Source organism: Aulonocara sp. 'chitande type north' Nkhata Bay, linkage group LG17, assembly GCF_057382095.1.
Source record: "Aulonocara sp. 'chitande type north' Nkhata Bay isolate Kocher_YH1m ecotype deep benthic linkage group LG17, A_spYH_male_GT1.1, whole genome shotgun sequence".
Taxonomy (NCBI): domain Eukaryota; kingdom Metazoa; phylum Chordata; class Actinopteri; order Cichliformes; family Cichlidae; genus Aulonocara; species Aulonocara sp. 'chitande type north' Nkhata Bay.
Window position 1 is genome coordinate 5856630 of NC_141360.1, and position 12136 is coordinate 5868765.

The 12136-nt window shown below is 46.2% G+C and overlaps 1 protein-coding gene across 4 annotated transcripts in view; it reads left to right on the plus strand.

Annotated features, from left to right (window-relative positions):
* Positions 1–12136, plus strand: part of arid2 (AT-rich interactive domain 2) — a 40761-nt gene that overhangs the window by 27461 nt on the left and 1164 nt on the right. For all 4 annotated transcript variants that reach the window (XM_086268378.1, XM_086268379.1, XM_086268377.1 and 1 more), the window contains exons 10-20: positions 1898–1994; positions 2095–2304; positions 2622–2786; positions 4710–4788; positions 4925–5059; positions 5384–5613; positions 7228–9686; positions 11384–11538; positions 11621–11759; positions 11876–11961; positions 12075–12136. The exon at positions 12075–12136 is cut by the window's right edge and continues 62 nt beyond it. In XM_086268378.1, coding sequence (XP_086124504.1) covers positions 1898–1994; positions 2095–2304; positions 2622–2786; positions 4710–4788; positions 4925–5059; positions 5384–5613; positions 7228–9686; positions 11384–11538; positions 11621–11759; positions 11876–11961; positions 12075–12136 — 3817 coding nt within the window. The remainder of the gene's footprint in view (positions 1–1897; positions 1995–2094; positions 2305–2621; positions 2787–4709; positions 4789–4924; positions 5060–5383; positions 5614–7227; positions 9687–11383; positions 11539–11620; positions 11760–11875; positions 11962–12074) is intronic.

Here is a 12136-nt window from a genome sequence, read left to right on the forward strand (position 1 = left end):
ACATATTTAAAGTCTGGGATCATTTCCAGCTAAGTGATTTCATGTTTTGACCTTAGTAGAGGCAAGGATTACTTCCATGCATGCTATTAAGTACACCTGTTCACATGCTCACTGACACAGCTATTTAATCAGCCAATAACATAGTAGCAACTCATTTAAGCATTCAGGCATGTTTAAGATGACCTGCTTTAAAACCAAGCGTCAGAATAGTGAAGGAAGGTGATTTTTTTTGTATTATTATTTTTGGTTGATGGTGCCAGACAGGCATTTGAATATTTCAGAGACTGCTGATGGACTGTAAACTCTGAAAGCTCGACACATCGAACCTTGAAGCAGATGAGCTACAGAAGCCACTCTTGTTAGCAAAGAACAGGAAACCGAGGCTATAGTTCACAGTGACTCAAATCATCTCAAACTGGACTCTCCAATATGACAATGAGTTCGCTGCACTCAAATAGGTTTCCACAGCCACAAGATCCAGTACAGTGATTTTGGCCTGTGTTTCCAGCACCTTGCTGAAAATGATTAAGTCAGTTCTGAAGCAATAGGAGGTCCCACCCGGTACCCCCTAATAATAAAACGCCCTGTCAGTGTATAAATGACAAAAAATAAAGAATAGAGATAGAACTTTATTAATCCCTCGGGTGGGTTCCTCTGGGAAATTCGATTTCCAAAAAAGCACAGCACCGACAGAAGTTACAGAGTTATACACACACACATATATATATAAATACAGAGACAATATAAATAAAATATACGAAGGGGATAAATAGAATAAATAGGAATAAAAATAAAAATACAAGTGAATTGCACATTTCAAGTATTGAGTCTATTGCACCGTTGACTATTTACAAAAGTATTGCACAAAAGGTATTGCACAGTGAGGTGAAGAGGCACTACAGCTTAGTTGTTCCCTCCTTTGTCCTCCTGTTTCCCCTCCCTCTCCCCTCCAGAGAGGAGTTAAACAGTTTGATGGCGTGTGGGACAAAGGATACCAGAGTAGCTTAACCGCTGCCAGCTCCTGGACTTCAGCAGTGGAAATCAGCAGTGACTGTTGTCGAACTTTCACTTGCTGAACAGCCTAACATGCTTATATTCTTCCAAAATCAGATGGATTAATGATTAAATTAGTTCCTGCTCATAAATATGCGGACATATCTACTAGATTCATTAGAAGACACGTGGTGTATCAGCTGTAGCTGTAGGTTTCCAGGAGAAACGACAACAGATGGTGTATCAGCATCATTTCCACACTGTTGGCCTTTCAGCATAACATTTATATATTTATTAGACCGGGGTGAATTCTCATATTTATTTATTTATTTTTATCGGCTTTAGACAAATACTGAAGACTCAACATGCAGAAATATTTCAAATTGAGTTGTGTGAATGGAAGCAGTGGCCGCAGTGAGCATCACAGCCTGGCCACTGGCCACGGCCTGTTTCCTTTTAAACTGAATGTTTATTGGTATAAAAAACATGTCCGTGTGGCCCATATTTAGTGGAAACTGTGTGCCTCACAGAGACAGTTGAGCTTTTGATGTCATTACTTGAGTCATGGGTTTTAGATGCGATACTGCAAGAATGTAAATATAAACATTTTCAAACACCTTCTCTTTCCTAATATGTTATACTCAACACATCGTGGCTGCCATCATGGAATTCATGTGTCCTTGTACTTTTTTTTTCTTTTTTAAATTACAGTAACTTTGTGCTTTGATTTGATTGAGTGCACTTAATATTTGAATGTTGGCTTTCCTGTCTCCTCCTCTGCTCTCAGCACGGCGGGGCAGCGAGTCCACTGTAAAACGTCTTTAATGAATGTTGCAGGTCTTGCCAGCTGACTTGCTGGAGTGATGGTGGCACCGTTGTATAAATCTTGTCTGACTTCTTGTAGCTCCAGCTGGATCCCGTTGACTTTCGGACGACACATCTGATCTTTCACACGATCACTAAATGCTTGATGTCCAGGGACAGGTTTCTCAAAATGAGAGGTAGGTGTTTGCTACTTTAGTTTCTGCCTCTAGCAAAGTATTTTTGTGTACAAAGGATCATGGGTTAATTAACTGCGTGTGTGTTTTGTGCGTCTTTTAGCCATGGAGATCCTGGGTAACCTCAGCAAAGTGGAGGACAATGGTGTGCTAATCTGTGAGTACGTGGACCAGGACTCATACAGGGAGGTCATGTTGCTCCTCACCCTGCCGGACCTCATGCTCCTCATGGCCTCCTTGGAGGTGCTATACCTGCTGGCACAGCTCGGAGAGATCCCATGCAGCAAGATCGCCTTCGTTGACCACAGCATAGGTACAAATCGACCGTTACCTCGTGCTTTATAACTCACGGAGGCCACTTGTGGTAATGTCTGCTTCCCAATTTGTCATGCTAGCCTGACTGTTAAAGAAGGCTCATTTCCAGCTCTAAAATATATTAATGGATGTGATAAAGGAGGACATGCAGAGGGTTGGTGTGACAGATGAGGATGCTGGGGATGGTGTCAGATGGAGGCAACCTCTAAAGGGAGCAGCCACAAGAAGGAGGACTTGTACTAAAGTAGCTGTTCATGAATCACAGTTCATTATTTAATCTTTTTTTTCCCCCATGTTCTTTCTTCTCCTGCTCAGACTTGTTGGTTCGGTTAGTATCTGTAGACCTTCATACGTTTGGACCTGACGCCCTAACAGCGGTGCGGTTGATTGAGCATCAGGCGAACGCCGACCAGGCAGCTGAGGTCCGACCACAGCTGGTCGAGCAGGTACCCGCGGCCGTGCAGGGAGCTCCAGCACCAGGTGAGCAGTGGTCTGACACAGCTGAATGGCTTAATACAGTCACACCCGGAAGTGAGAGGGGAGATTTAAAAAGAGCTTGTTTTGCTTTGATTTGCATTCAGTGGTGTGATGTAGAGCAAACAGATGGAAATGGTGAAGATGCTGAGTGTGGCCACCTGATATAGAGCTGTCAGTTAGTTCACCTGGTCTTAGGCTGTCAGTCATACATCAGCGTTCTGGGTCCAACTTAATATTTATGCCAGCTGCATCATCCAGGGAAAAAGTGCAGATACAGGTCGTTACTGTACAGCTTGTAAGAGTCTGTAAACAACAAGCAGACTTTGAGACAGGACAGTCAAAAGAGGTCTGCTGGACACACACAGAGGAGATGGTGGAGGGGTTTCCTGTTTGAACTTGATGAAGAGCTGTGAGAGATCCTGCAGACCTCTGCAAACATGAGTAATTACATCTGTGTATAGCAGTGTTTCACAGAGAGGACACAAGCCTCTTTGATGGTTTTTTTTTTATACTTTTTAAAGAGGAATGGTTTCGTTTTTCTCCTGCTTACTCGTGAAGTCTTTCCACATTTTCCTCTTATTGTTTTCTGATGTTTACCCATCTCAAAGCAGTTAGCTTGTTTCTTAGTAGATGTTATGGTAAATGGAATGGTTCTTGTATAGAGTGTTTGTAGTCTGATGGATGAATCCGGGGCAGTTAAGGGGTTCAGTATTTTGCCCTTAGTTCAGCACGCAGCCTGTACGAGCCAGGGATCAAACCACGGATCTGATTGGCACATCAGATCCGTAACCTCATTGGGTTTTGCATTGATCCTCTATAGTGTCTCCAAACTACTGAGAAGCCATGTGCTGCTGGCAACAAAGACTGACGTAGCAGTAAACACCATGCTTGCTGAAGAACAGCTGTTGTATCGCTATTGGCCTTTTTCAAAATCTTCACACAAGATATTTTTAGACGGCATCAAAACTTTTAAGAGCTGGAATTTAAGTCAATACAATTGGTATGCCTATATCATTGCCTTGTATCATTTTCATCTGATACTAAGGGGTCGAGATGGAAGAGGAGTTTTTATGCAAAAAGAGCATAGAAAGGCGTCTAGATAATGCAAATGCCCTCAAAGCACCACCACTAAATCCACCAGAGATTACTCTGTCGTTGGTGTGCTGTACAGATAGAGGGTATCGGATAATTCCTCAGAACTGTGAGCTGTACGTGTGAGTTACTGGAGTGCAGCTTCACCAGCACGAACCCAACAGGAAACCAAACAGAAGTCTGTTTGCATCATTTTACATCAGGTTTTACACAATGAGTACTCAAAGCAGGCCTGCAGATTTCTCCATGGCAGAGGGGGCACAGTTTAAAAAAAACAACTCAAGAAGCTATTGTAAAATGTTTTTGAGCTTTTTCTGTGTGTCTGTGGTGAAACCAGTGCATTGAAGCAGACAGAAAAATACAAACTTTAAGTAAAACAAACATGCAACACTTCAGAAAGTCACTGATTTATCTTAAAAATAAATGCGGGGTTGCGTTTTTACCACACGCGTCTGTGTGTCAGGAAAAAGGCAGTGCACATGTAAAACAACTGCAACAACTCCTCAGAGGGGTGTGTGTGTGTGTGTGTGTGTGTGTGTGTGTGTGTGTGTGTGTGTGTGTGTGTGTGTGTGTGTGTGTGTGTGTGTGTGTGTGTGTGTGTGTGTGTGTGTGAGAGAGAGAAACCCTTCTAACCTTGGCAGTGTCATTCCTAAGTTGTACTCTGCAGGCCTGCTACTGCAAAGTTATCACTTTGCTGCCATCTAGTGGTTAGCCTGGGTAGCACTACCTTCTTGAAATTGAGTCGGTGCATATTTTCCTTTTGCTTTGCAGTGCAGTTTGTAGCATTAAATCAGTTTCTAATGTAAATGGGTTTTTCCATTTTTATCTCCTCAGTAACAAGAGTTTCAGTTCAATCCTCTCAACCTCCGCCTGGCATTGTTGAACTGGACGGGGAGAAGTTTACACTGCAGTGGTGAGATGAATGTATTCCTAGTCGTGCACAGTCTTAATTTGAATAAAGGAAAAACAGAGTTTAGTGTGAGGAAGGAGCTGCTGTGTCTCCCTGCTTTAAACCCTCTCCGTTGATGCTCTCTGCTTCTTCCAAACAGGCTAAATGCACACTTTGAGACGAACCCAGAGGGCTCTGTGTCTCGATCTGAAATGTACTCAGAGTACCTGGCCACATGCAGTAAAATGGGCCGCAGCAACATCTTGAACTCCACCGGCTTTCTCAAATGCCTGCGGTCAGTCCTGATTCCTCCTCCTGTCTGATCCTTTCTATGTTGCTCCAGTGTAAAACACCACTTAATGTCTGTGTTCTGAACAGAGATGAGCCACAACAGATTCTCTACAGTTTTCTCATTTTATAGAGCAACTTTAATAAATCAGTTTAAGTAATAATTACATGCATCCTCCAGCTTTGTAGGACACAAGTTTCTTGAAGGTTTGAAGGACCAGAAAATGTGAAAATTGTATGCTTTAAATGTCTGATTTAGTCAAATATGGATGTGTAGATACACAAATCAAGTATTAGAATTCTATGGGTGTCTTTACTCCTGCCACCACAGGACTGTGTTCCCCAACCACACGATGCGGAGGCAAGAAGAGCCAAAGGCCAACGGGCAAGTTCAGATCCTCCTGGTGGGGCTAAGGCGGCGGTCGATCCCCCTGCCCATCCAGCTGTACTACCAGCAGCCTCAGCAGCAGCAACAGCCGGTTCCAGCAGCAGCAGCATCGGCGCCGCCACCTCCAGCAGCCCGACACGATGCACCTGGAGACCCTCAGGCCCCACCCCCAGGTAAAGCTATAACAGTGAATCACTTTCACATAAAAGCTACACATAAACCTGTACACAGAGCCAGCTTTTGCTTTCTCACTTTACATGCTGACCTTATGATTTGTTTGCCTGTGGCTCAGACTTGATGGGATTCAGAGAGGGGGAAAAAATAGAAAAAGGTTTTGGTCAACAACTCAGAAAACATCTAAATGTCATAGGAGCTATAACACACACCAGAATAGTGATAGTGCAGAGGTGGATGCTGGCGGGGTTGTAGAGAGCAGAGCTGGTACCGCTGGGACTGAGATGGCTGAACTAATTACAAAAGCAAATATATTGAGGAAACGATCAAAGGAAAAGAAGTTACTTGGAGGACCTGGCTAGTGAAATTGAGAGAGTGCAGCTTTGCTGCGTCAGGTCATGAAATGAACAGTGAAGACATTATTTAGAGCTAGTCTTTTACACTCTTGCTGATAACTATTGTAACGTGTCAGTCTGTTTCTTTAACTGTTTGCCTGATCCACATCCAGCTTGGCAGATTTATTGAGGGCCTGCATTAGCGCAATGCTAACTTTGAGGCTGTTTGGATGAGCAGCTCTCATCTTTTGGCTAAAAGTTGATTTGTAAGCAGTGTGTCTGCTGCTCTACTGATGCATTCCCAACGTTCTGTTTGACTGAGTTGTATTTTATTTCATTTTATTTATTTATTTTTTCCTTCCCACTGTTGCCAAGCGCTTGCCCAAAAGTGGTCGTCTGATTGTTTTCTCCGTATGACTCATTTGACGCTAAATGAATAACGGATTTAACTGATTTGAATTACATTCGTAGCGTAGAGTCTTATATCTAAGTTTGAAGTCTTTACACTAACTTAAACTTACTTCGAGCTTTAACCCAAGAACCAAGATGATCCTGAAACGAGCCTTGTGAGGGTTGTAAAAAAAAAAAAAACCCTGACATTTAATCATTTTAATTGTGTAACACTCAAACTGGTTTTCTAAAGATAGCTGGATATATTTTTCTTCCTTGTAATTCTTATTTGTCAGTGGTTTGTGCTAACTAAACACTTGCATCACTGTTCTTTGTGTAAGTGCTTCTTGAGAATGCTGCAACTCACAAACTGCCTGTTTTGAACTGGCCCTAGCAAAATGACACACACATGCTATTTCTCTCTCTCTGTGTGTGTGTGTGTGTGTGTGTGTGTGTGTGTGTGTGTGTGTGTGTGTGTGTGTGTGTGTGTGTGAGAGTGAGAGAGAGAGAGAGAGATGCATTTAGGACATGTCTTTTAAGTTGTCCCTGAACAGGCACTGCTGTTTTCTCTTTTGCAGGTGCAAAACCTGCCCAAATGACCAAAACTACACTTTCCCATTTTGTTTTAAGGATTTTGTTGAAATTGTGGGGCGCTTCTGAACATCACAGACACTACAGCTGGTGCTGAATGGGGAAACTTTAATCACAAAATATGGCTTATGGGGTGATTAATCAAACGATGATGTGTGTTGAACAGAAATGTCTTCCTTGCGTTAATTGGAGGTCATGGGAGGCAGTTTATTTACTGATTTATACTGTAAGTAAATAGGACACGAGTTTCACCCTGTTCCTCAATGTTTTTGTATTTCTCTGTTCATTTGTTACCAGGCTTACCTCCCGGGCCCCAGTTCGTCCGGCCTCCAGGCCCCAGCCTCAACCTCGGTGTTTCCACCCCATCCATGGCCTCCACAGCACAGGAACCTCCTGCCGTAAGCCACCCGACTGTTCCCCGACACCCGGTGCCCCCGCAGGTGCCTCCACAGATGCCACCAAATCCTCTGGCAGCACTGCAGCCACAGCAGGTCCGGCCTGGTCCAGTGGTCCAGGTTCCAACATCAGCACCGGCCACCCAGAACCACGCCCCTCAAAGCCCCGCCCCTCCAGGAGCGGCCCAGCAACAACAGCAGCAGCAACACTCCCCCATGCTCCCCACTGGGGCACCTGTCACGCTATTTCAGCAGGTACCACAGGGCCATATCCTCACCGCCAGGGTACAAGGCGTGACTCAGCACCCACCCCTGCCTCAAACACCTCCTCTGTCTGGGCCTCAGGGTGGAGCTCCCCAGGTAGAACCTCAGTGTGCTGCTGCAGCTGCATCCACACCCGCCTCTTCCATCCAGGTGGGAGCTGCTCAGGGGTTGAGTATTACAAGCGTGCCCAATTCCCAGGGGTCACGAGTCACATTTCAGAATATCGCCCCCAAACCAGCTCCAAACCAGTCAGGTGGACCAGCAGCTACGATAGCTACTCCCAACCAGCAGCCTCAGCAGCAAGCGCAGAGTGTAGTAATAGTCAGTCCCAACCCCCAGCAGAGCCCAGCCTACACCCCTGCCATCCACCAGATTGTTCTCGCCAACCCCTCTGCAATCCCTGGCACCCAAACTATCCAGCTAGCAGGGCAACCCGGGGCTTCTTCCAATCCATGCCCACCTCCCACCTCTCACTCCAACACCCAGGTCCAGCCCAGTCAAACTGTCAGCCACGCACTGTCCATGAAACGGCTTCAGCAGCAGCAACAGCATCAACAGCAGCACCAACAACAGCCACCTCTCCAGCTTATTTCCCAGCCTCCTTCCTCTCAGCCTACCTCCACTGAGTCCAGCTTGATCAAACAGCTACTGCTTCCAAAGCGGGGACCTTCTACTCCAGGAGGAAAGCTAATCCTACCTGCTCCACAGGTGCCCCCTCCCAACAACACGATAACCCCCAGTTCACCGGTCATCTATCAGACAAGCTACACCACCCAAAATCCTTCGTCTCAACCTCAGCAGCTCAATGTTCAGCTAGTTCCAGGTCAGCTTCCAGCTGCTGGAGCTCCGGGCCTCCAGACGGTTCAGCTTTTGCCAGGCCAGCTTATTTCTGCAAGCAGTTCAGGGGGAGCTACTATCATTCAGGGCCCTGCCCCTCCTGGACAAGTCACATTCACCGTGGTCCCCAACACTGGCTTCACCACTTCTACTGCTGCTGTTGCTGCTGTCAGCCAGGGAGCTGTGGCCCCAGGTGTCCCTCCTCCTCCATTGTCAACTGGAACTGTGCCCCAACATGCCCCGGCAGCTCCTCCACCTCCGCCGCCGCCCCCACCGCCACCGCCACTGCCAGCTCCACTCAGAGGAGACAAAATCATTTGTCAAAAGGAGGAGGAGGCCAAAGATGCCACAGGGCTGCACGTCCATGAGAGGAAGATAGAGGTGATGGAGAACTCCTCGTTGGCAGAAGGAGACGCCTCCAAGGGCAAAACCAGTAACGGTGACGTTGCGGAAGGTGCCAAGCTGCTAAATGGTCGGAAGTGCATGGAGTCGAATCTACCTCCATACCACTCAGGGAACAGCCAGGGAGCACTCAATGGCCCCGCTACGGAGAGTCACCCTGCTAACGGGAAGCAGGCTCTCTCTCCAGGCCCAAACACCCCTCCCGAGGGAATCCCCGACCCCAAAAAGACTCTTGTCAATGGGGTGTGTGACTTTGATCGGAGTGACAGTGGCGGCAACTTTAACAAAAACATTCCAAATCACATCGCTTCCAAACAGTACTGGGGGAATGGGGAGGTGGGCCCCTCTGAGAAAGCCAACAGCTCAGATCCCCCTCTTCCTAGTCCTCCTCCACCGCAGCAGGACACTGCCAAAGCCCAGCAGGCTGAGCGCCTGGCCAACGGACCCCAGGCAATAGGCAACAGGCCCCCCTCGGAATTAACCAATGGACCTTTGGGGCTGGCCCATGCTGCGCCTGTGCTAAGACAGCAACTGCTCCCCAATTCATCTCTCCCTCCTTCTGTTACTGTTACCTCCCAGAGTCTTGCAGGCTCTCCTGCTAATGGGGTGGCCCCCGAGGCTCGAGGCCTCAAGAGGCCGGCCGAGAACGAGGACCGCAGCGCAACAACGGCATCCTCGGGGATCCCCAACAAAGTGGGAGTGCGCATCATCACCATCAGCGACCCCAACAACGCCGGCAGCAGTGCCACGATGGTGGCGGTGCCAGCAGGAACAGACCCAAGCACAGTAGCCAAAGTAGCAATAGAGAACGCCACTCAGCAGAGGAACTGCTCACCCACACAGGCAGCTGGCACAGGGGTGAGTCACTTGTAGGGTTAGTGTCGCCACAAACCGCTTTTATCCGCGCCGTCTTCTCGTAGTGTGACTGTGTTAGGTCTGCCACAAAAATGTGTCTTGATTTTTCTGTCACGCTAAGTAAATACTAAAGCATTTGTATCAGCAAGTCTTGTCAGTAGCTTGTCTTTTGTTAAATCCTGTGTCAGCTTCACTTAAGTTACATTTACTCTTTCAAATCTCCTGCTCCAAAACATGGTACAGATGGGCAGAGAAAGTGACTGGAAGAACATTTGCTTTTTATTCTGCATTGCTTTCTTTCTTGCCAAATACATGATATGTATTTGGCAAGATTTGGCATCCTCTGCTGGATGACAAATGAGCCTGAAATGCATGAAATTATGTTTGTTCTTGATCTCTGTGACTGTGAAGTACTATAAGACGCTTCAATGACTGTCATGTAAAACATTGTAGGGCGATGTGACCAAAATCTCATATCCCGATATAAGACATCTATCGTCCCGATAACGACATAAATTGATTGATTGATTGATCATACTTTATTCATCCCGAGGGAAATTGGGTTGAGGCTGCCAGCCGTGCCAGCGCCATCTTTAACATTTTCTGTAAATTCTGTGAATCTCGGGCAGCTCGACTTGCGTGAAGTGTTTCCAACTGGGCGTCCTTTATCTAGAGCCGAGTGTTTTTAACTGATGCATGAAACGATACATTTTAGACATAAGTTGTAACGGCTGCCGTTTTCTTTGAGTATTTATTACACAGCGTGCTGCGGGGAAATGTTCTGTTCTAACGTTTGAGTCTAAGGTTTATTTTTTAGCACCTGACGGCTGTTTTTTGCCGTAAATACTCTGCATACTCTTTCACATGATTCAGTTTATTCTGAAAAGTCTCAACAGGATCTTGAGCTTTACGTGGAAGGTTTACGTGGAAAATAAGCAAGCGGACACGCGATGGTTTTACCGTCATTGTTGCTAACGACAACGCATAAAAACAGGCGCTTGTCCGTCCGTATTATATTGGTTATATTAAAATATAAGAGAAAGAGAGAACTCTAAGAAATTAATATAGCCACTACTGTGACTATCAAAACGATGAAAAAAATATTGCTGTAAACAGTTTATTTTGCGACACCACGAAACAAACGATAGCGTAAAATTAAACGATAGATGTTTTTATATCGTCATCCGATATATATCGTTATATCAAACAGCCCTAGAACACTGTAAAAAGGTTCCCTCGTTATGTTCTTGCTAGTAGCTTAAGATTTTTTATTTATTTATTTTTTTAAGTTGGCGCTGTAACTGTATGTATACAATTTGAGTGCACATTACATTAGGATAAGAGTAATGTCTGACAGTAGTAGCAGCAGGTGGATACAGGTTACCCTGCTCGTTTAAGCTGCTGCTCAGTGTAAAGCTTCTCATAGTTTCATAGACCAGAAAACCCAATTCTGAAAGCGCAGAGTTTTTGGAGGTTAAGAAGGTGAGGCCAGTTAAGACCATGTGGCTCTCGCTGATACCCACCTCCCACAGCAAAGCGGCTGAGAGAACAACTCCTGCCATTAGCCGGCCGTGGTTACATCTCAGCCAACAATCGCGACGCCTTCGTTTCTTTCTCGCTGAAATGAGCTGCTGTCTGTGATGCTGCCCGCAGCATTCTTCTAATGGAGCAGCTTTTCTGAAACCCTCTCTCTTCCGCAGCCTGCTGTTATCCCGTCCCCGCCCCCCACGTCCCAGCCTGCACCAGCGGGTAACCACAGCCCTCACCTCCCAGCACAGCAAGCCTCCGCAGTGCCGCCAGAGCAAAGCCGGAAAGCAGGGCAGAACTTTAAGTGTCTGTGGCAGTCCTGTAAACGGTACGGGCATTCACACTCTTGTTAACTTTCACTGAGCTTTTTTCAGGCTTCTCCTCATTTATTCCCAATTTCTCCTATTCAGGTGGTTTGAAACACCTTCCCAAGTGTTTTACCACGCAGCAACGCAACACGGGGGGAAAGATGTGTATGGAGGGCAGTGTCTGTGGGAAGGGTGTGAACCTTTTCCCCGGCAGAGACTGTCCTTCATCACACATCTGCAGGTAAATTTCCTTACTTTCTATTTCTTGCACTTTTTAGCTGTTACTTATTTGATAGTGGCTTTAAAAAAAAAAAAAAAAAAAAAATGAAATTAAGCTTCTGCTCCTTGTGTTCCCAGGATAAGCACTGTTCTCGAGAGGCTTTGCTAGCCGGACTCAAGCTAGAGGAGCAGCAGGCGCAAAGTCCCAATCAGACTTCTTCCCAGTATGTACACCCGTCTCTGTTTATCATGTGTAAGACTAAAAGACAAATCATGTTCAACATAGAAGGAAATGTCACGCTGCTCGAAAAATATTAATGCCTGATGTGTTGTGAAGGACCCCGCCAGCGGCAGGCAGCACTCCGGCACCACGAGCACCGAAAGCAATCGTCAATCATC